A 6401-nucleotide genomic window follows, 5' to 3' on the forward strand; every position below is an offset into this window, starting at 1 on the left:
GCCATACAATGGCAAGAAGCCAAATGAGCTCTAATACAAGATTTGCTCATATTCTACAGGAATATTTTCATTGGCCAAATATGCTGGGCTCCCTAGCTAAACTGGGAGTGAGGAAAGCACACACTTGGAAGTATAGTCCCAATGATCTTTCAACATGCCACTCACAAGTAAATGGATTTAGGATCGAGTGTTAAAACCTCCCACTTGCTTCTAATTTTATTGTTGTGGATTTTACTAAAAATGCTACATCCTATGCATACAACATTCCAAATAACATCAAGAAAAAGCCATATTTCCATGGGCAACAACCAGTAGTCAACTGCATAATCAGACATGAGAGGTTTTGTTCAGATTTTATTGAAGCAAGCCTGCACAACTGCACATCTAAACATTATAAGAGGAAAATAACTCCACAATTCTCTTCAACCACCTTTGGACATTTCGAAGTGCTCTTTCATGGCTTGGAGACAATATTCATTTTCCTATCTTTTGTTAGGAATATAGTCTGCTTCTACAAGAAACTTAGGTATTTAGCACAGCAGGAAGTTGAATTTCACTGGATATCGTCATCATCAAACATATCTTCAAAATCTAACAAAAACAAGGCAGTGAATTAACATAATGCATATTAATTATTCTGATTTTTAAAAACAATTCTGAAGAGCTAAGCAACAATGCAAATTTCCCAGTAAAGTGAGAGACCTGAATCCAATTCTCAAACTGTACAATAGATTCAACTGAAACCAGGAAGGAGGTTATTATTTATGGGAAAGTCTCCCTGCATGAGCGTGATTCTCTGGATACAACCCAGTGAGTTATGTTGTAAGCCTTGATATATGGCCAGGTTCTTAAAATGGCTTTCTCCATCCCACCCTGTTTTAGATATTCAGGTTCCCACAAGTATGAACTCATACCACTCTCTCAGCCACAATCACTTCTGGTTTCCTTACCATAGTTATTTTGCCCTCTCTGTAGCTATTATTTGTGCAAACACATATCTCTTCCATTCCTTAACTGCCTTTGCAGGTGATGCACTTTGAAGCAGGCAAAGGAAACACCAAAGCTCAGTGCAACACTACAGAAAACCTCCCCTGAAATCATGGAAAGCCAAAGGAAGGAAACTCTGTGCTGCTTGTCAGCAGACTTAAGGGCACTTCCCCAGAAAGTGGATTTGTGGAAGCTTGCCCCGCATGTTCATTATAAGGGCTACTGAAAGTCACCAAAAACAATGTACTAAAATGGTTACCATATGGAACCCACCAAGTCACATTTACTAAGTACCCATGGGTTGTATTCAACTAAGTGTTATTTATTTATATCCCACCTTTTTCTCCAAGGAGCTTGAGGTGACGTTCATGGTTCTAACCCTACTCATTTAACCCCCCAAATAACTCTGTGAGGTAGTTTAGGGTGAGAAGCAGTGACTGGCCCAGAGTCACCCAGTGAGCTTCATGGCCGAGTGAGGATTTGAAGCCTGGTCTCCCAGGTCCTAGTCTGACACTCTGAGTTGGCCCACTGAAACGAATGGACCTAAGTTCATCATGCCCATTCATTTCAATAGGTTTACTCTTGAGTATGACCAACATTGAATACAATGGAGTGGGTATTCACCACATGGACCACAAATCACAGTCTCATCACACTAGCTCTGGGCATTTCTGGAATAAATAGCTATAAATAAATGCAATTTGAGGGATCAGCATACATTCTCCACATGTTACTATCACCATGCAGAAGCATTTCCCAGTAGTTTCTATTTAGCTGGCAACCCATTTAATAATAAAAACTCCCCCCACCCAAAAAAACCCCAAGACACACAATTGCCCTGGCACATGTGTTTTGAGTTTAACAGATAATTTTTTAAAATGTCTCCATCTATGGCTTAACCCTCCCCTCCTGCTATGGAAACTTCATTCCTCAAGACAGGTTTTTGGCTTTAATTAAGGGAAGAAGACCCTATGATCCTCCAGATACTGCTGACCTCCCACTTCTACCATCCCTGGCCATTAGCCATGCTGACTGGAGATGATGGGAGTTGGGAGTTAGGAGTCTAACAATTCTGGAGGTCCACAGGCCATACATACTTTAATTTCTAAATGGAAGCTTTTTTCTAAGTACTGGTTAGAAAATCAATTTACAATCTGATGGACAGTGGCTAATATAAACATGACGGGTTTAATAATTTAAAAATGTAACTAATACTTACTATTAAAGAAGTCTGCATGTACTGCCTTTTCATTGGCAGCTAAATCCATCAACAAACCTGTACTTCCACCAGCCTGAGAAAGAATAGTATTTAATCAACTATAGAAGCAATATACAGGGAATCATTATTGCACTGTTTCATATAACCATTCATCTTGGATCTCAAACTTCTGACTGCCTGTGATTTTCTACCTATGCCACTATACACTTTCATCTCCTGCAGCCCTTACTGCAGTATAGTAGTTTAATCAGGCTTGACCCTCATTTTGTCCCTTTCAAGTGAAAGGATGCAAATAATCTTTTCATGCCCATGGCTCCTTTGGCTAAAGGTGCGGGGTAAATAATAGCAATAATGGGAAAGCACCTGCCCAGAAATAATAATGGAAAATGAATTGCACAGAAATCCATCAGTGCGCCAGGAGATAGCCCTGCTGGGGAGATCTGCAGAACAGCAATGGAATAGAAGAAATACCAAATGGACCTTGGATTATGCCAGATGCAAAATTTTCAAAGTTGACCCGATAAATAGCTGACTGGGAAAAGCTACTTGCCTGGCTGATGCCATTTTGGTACCAGGCAAAGATCTTTTTTATCTTCCCCATCTTTTAACTGTAATTTATTTTGTTTCTGCTATGTGTTTATGTATTTTAAATATTTATAAATCACCCTTCCTCAAAAGGAGCTCAGGGCTATGTACAACACACCCAAGTCATGATAGGTAACAGCAACAATCAGAGGAAAGGAGGGCACACCATACATGGGCAGGAAAACAACATTATGGAAGAAATAATTGTCACACCCAGGAAAGAATAATGATAACAGAGTTCCTCACTTGAAGTTTTACTAATTACTTAGTGTAACAACACGAATAGAAATCATCAAGAATGCAGCTGTTCTATAAGGGTTTATAAATTTAACTGGAATGTAACTGAAATTAATAAGATTTTGGAATGCAGAAAAAAGCATTCTTATAACGGGGCTATTATTGGAATAATATTGGAAAACTAATAACAACTTATTTGTTTTTTAAAGAGTAAAAGCATAATGCGAGGAAGTCTCATTATTAAAACTCTGATCCAAACACTGATGATGAAACATGTTCATACACTGCCTTTATATGTTTAACTGCCATTCTGTTTTACTGCATGGCTTTTTAGTTTGTAACTTTTCCATAAGGCATCCTGAAAACTTGACAATGCATCTATACTTTCATTTTCTCCTCCTCATGAGACTCACAGACAACTGGATCAAGTTGCTGGGGGGGGGGGATTAGCAACAAAAGGCTGAACCAAAGTGCAAGCATGGGAGGCGGGGAGCAGAACACGGGGGGGGGGGCTGAAGGTTGGCCCAAAAAAAAAACCTATCTCACCTTCACACATATTATCAGCGCATTTTTATGTATGTTATATGCTATCGATGTTTAATTGTGGGGTCCCCCCCCCTACGCTTTTATTCTGTTCATATTTTTGATCTGTAAGCCGCCTCGAGTCCATGTCGGGGGGGGGGGGAAGGCGTGGCACAAAAAATTAAACACACACACACACCCAGCCACCCTTAGAAACGTAAGAGGTGCCTTGCTGGATCAGGCCAAAGGCCCACCTAGAAGACCCTTGAGAGGCGCGCCCCCCATAGCACCTCTCCCTTTACACCCGAGGAGGGGAAAGAACCAGAGAAAGAGCCCAGGCCGCGCGGGGTTTTTAAGCAAGCCCCGCGCGAGACCCAGGCCTTTTGCACCCGGGGCTCGACCGCTCACCTCGTCGAGGTCCACGTAAGGCCCCGCGCCCTCAGGGAACATCTCGTCCACCGCCGGCTTCATGTCTACGACCCTCTGTAAAACTTTCCGGCTACCCTCCAACATCCGGTCGGAGTGTGAAGCAGCTTCCGGTCTATCTAGGCGCGCGGAGGAGCGCCGTCTCTATGGCGTTCTGCGCCGGGCTCCTTTGGAAGTGGGCTGGCGCTCCTCTCCGCGGGCAGCGGCGGCGGCGTTTCTTGCTCCCTCGGCGCGGCGCGGCGCGGCGGGAGGAGATCCAGGCACCGCTTGGGAAGAAAGGGGAGCGACAGCAACGCCGCTTCTCCCCATCTCAGCTCTCAGTTTATCCGGAGGGATAACTTTTACGAATTGGGCTGTTGTTAAAGCTTACCTGGGAATACGTCCATTGGACTCAGCGGGGCTTGAATCAGAATTGAAATTAATAAGATTTTGGAACGCAGAAATAAAGAAAATCATCAAACCGTCAATTCTAGAGCGCGGGGGGAGGGACGGACCTAAATTATATAATTTGGTATTTGAATTATTGGTATTGGTGCTTTTTTTCTTAAAAAAATGTTTAGGAGTACAGTCATACCTCGGGTTACAGGCGCTGCAGGTTGTGTTTTTTCGGCTTATGGAGGCGCCGAAAACCGGAAGTACCGGAACGGGTTACTTCTGGGTTTCAGCGGTCGTGCATGTGCAGAAGTGCTAAATCGCGCTTTGCGCATGCGCAAAAGCGCTAGATCGCAATCCGTGTGTGCACAGACGCGGCGCTGCGGGTTGCAAATGCTGCAGGTTGCAAATGTGCATCCGGCACAGATCACGTTCGCAACCCGAGCGCCCACTGTACTTTCATTTTCCTACTCATATTGAAATACTGCCCCTCACTGAGGCCAAACTTAGATTCACAAAATGTTTAGGGGTATGCGTACCCCCAGATAAAAAGCACTGATATTAGTAATTGTATTATGAATTGGTATTGTTATAATGAGGCTATTATTGGAATGTAATTGAAAACTAATAAAAATTATTATAAAAAAGAATCATAGAATTGGAAGGGACCACGAGGGTCATCCATTCTGAGCCCGTGCGATGCAGGACTCTTTGTCCCCACCCCTAAAGCAGGGCTCGAACTCATGACCTTGAGATTAATAAGAGGCCCATTCTCCTCCAACTGAGCTATCCAGAGGGTTTTAGAATTTTACTGTTGAAAAGCTTTAAAAAGATTCAAAGGAGGTAGTAGACAAAGGCGTGAAAAAATGCCAGTGTGGTTGCTTTAAAAAATAAAAATAAATCACTCAGCCCACCATGTGGGGAACAGAGTGGCAGGGAGTTGGGGGGATTGACCAGGATGGCATGGGGTCCCCAGATGCCACTTTGTCCAGGGCACCTCAGACCTGGAAGCATCACGGCCTACTGCTCTTCCTCAGAAGCTGCTTTATACCCGGAAACTACAACTAATCCAGAATGCGGCAGCTAGACTGGTGACTGGGGGCGGCCTCCGAGACCACATAACACCGGTCTTGAAAGACCTACATTGGCTCCCAATACATTTCCGAGCACAATTCAAAGTGTTGGTGTTGACCTTTAAAGCCCTAAATGGCCTCGGTCCTGTATACCTGAAAGAGCGTCTCCACCCCCATCATTCTACCCGGACACTGAGGTCCAGCACCGAGGGCCTTCTGGCGGTTCCCTCACTGCGAGAAGCAAAGCTACAGGGAACTGAGCAGAGGGCCTTCTCGGTAGTGGCGCCCGCCCTGTGGAACGCCCTCCCATCAGATGTCAAAGAGATAAACAACTACCTGACATTCAGAAGACATCTTAAGGCAGCCCTGTTCAGGGAAGTGTTTAATGTGTGACATTTTAGTGTATTTTTGGTCTCTGTGGAAGCCACCCGAGTGGCTGGGGAAACCCAGCCGCATGGGCGGGGTACAAATATTATTATTATTATTATTATTATACTGAAATCAGACCATTGGTTCATCTAGCTCAGTACTGTCCACACTGCCTGGCGGTGGATCTCAAGGGTTTTAAGAATGAGGCCTTCCCAGCCGTACCAAAGTCATGGGAGGTTGTGGGAGGCAAAACGTGCTCCACCACTGAGCCAAGTCTTTCTGATCCTGGAAGCAGTATGTGGTCATCAAAACTAGTAGCCATGGACAGACTTATCCTCTACAAATTAGTCTAATCCCCTTTAAAAACAGTTTTAGCCGTCATATCTTGTCGTAGCAGCTTCTATACTTTAACCATGCACTGTGTGACAACCAATTCTTTTTATCTGTCCTAAATCTCCGACTTCATTGGATGACGCCTGGATCTAGCATTATTTGAAAAGGAGAAAAACTTCCTCCACATATGCATCATTTTATATTCTGTCATGTCCACCCTCACCTTTTTTTTCTAAACTAAAAGGATTCAGTTTCTCATAGCACTAATCTTAGTTGCT

At 43.7% G+C, this 6401-nt stretch overlaps 1 protein-coding gene across 1 annotated transcript; it reads right to left on the reverse strand.

Annotated features, from left to right (window-relative positions):
• Nucleotides 1-341: 341 nt before the first annotated feature.
• Nucleotides 342-4112, reverse strand: COPS9 (COP9 signalosome subunit 9). The gene is made up of 3 exons (XM_081006306.1): nt 3959-4112; nt 2207-2279; nt 342-591 (listed from the first exon to the last, which is right to left on the reverse strand). The coding sequence occupies exons 1-3, from the start codon at nt 4061-4063 to the stop codon at nt 554-556; spliced, it is 216 nt and encodes a 71-aa protein (XP_080862432.1). The 5' UTR covers nt 4064-4112; the 3' UTR covers nt 342-553.
• Nucleotides 4113-6401: the final 2289 nt, after the last annotated feature.

The sequence above is a fragment of the Podarcis pityusensis genome (assembly GCF_964106645.2).
Source record: "Podarcis pityusensis genome assembly, chromosome: 5".
Taxonomy (NCBI): Eukaryota; Metazoa; Chordata; class Lepidosauria; order Squamata; family Lacertidae; genus Podarcis; species Podarcis pityusensis.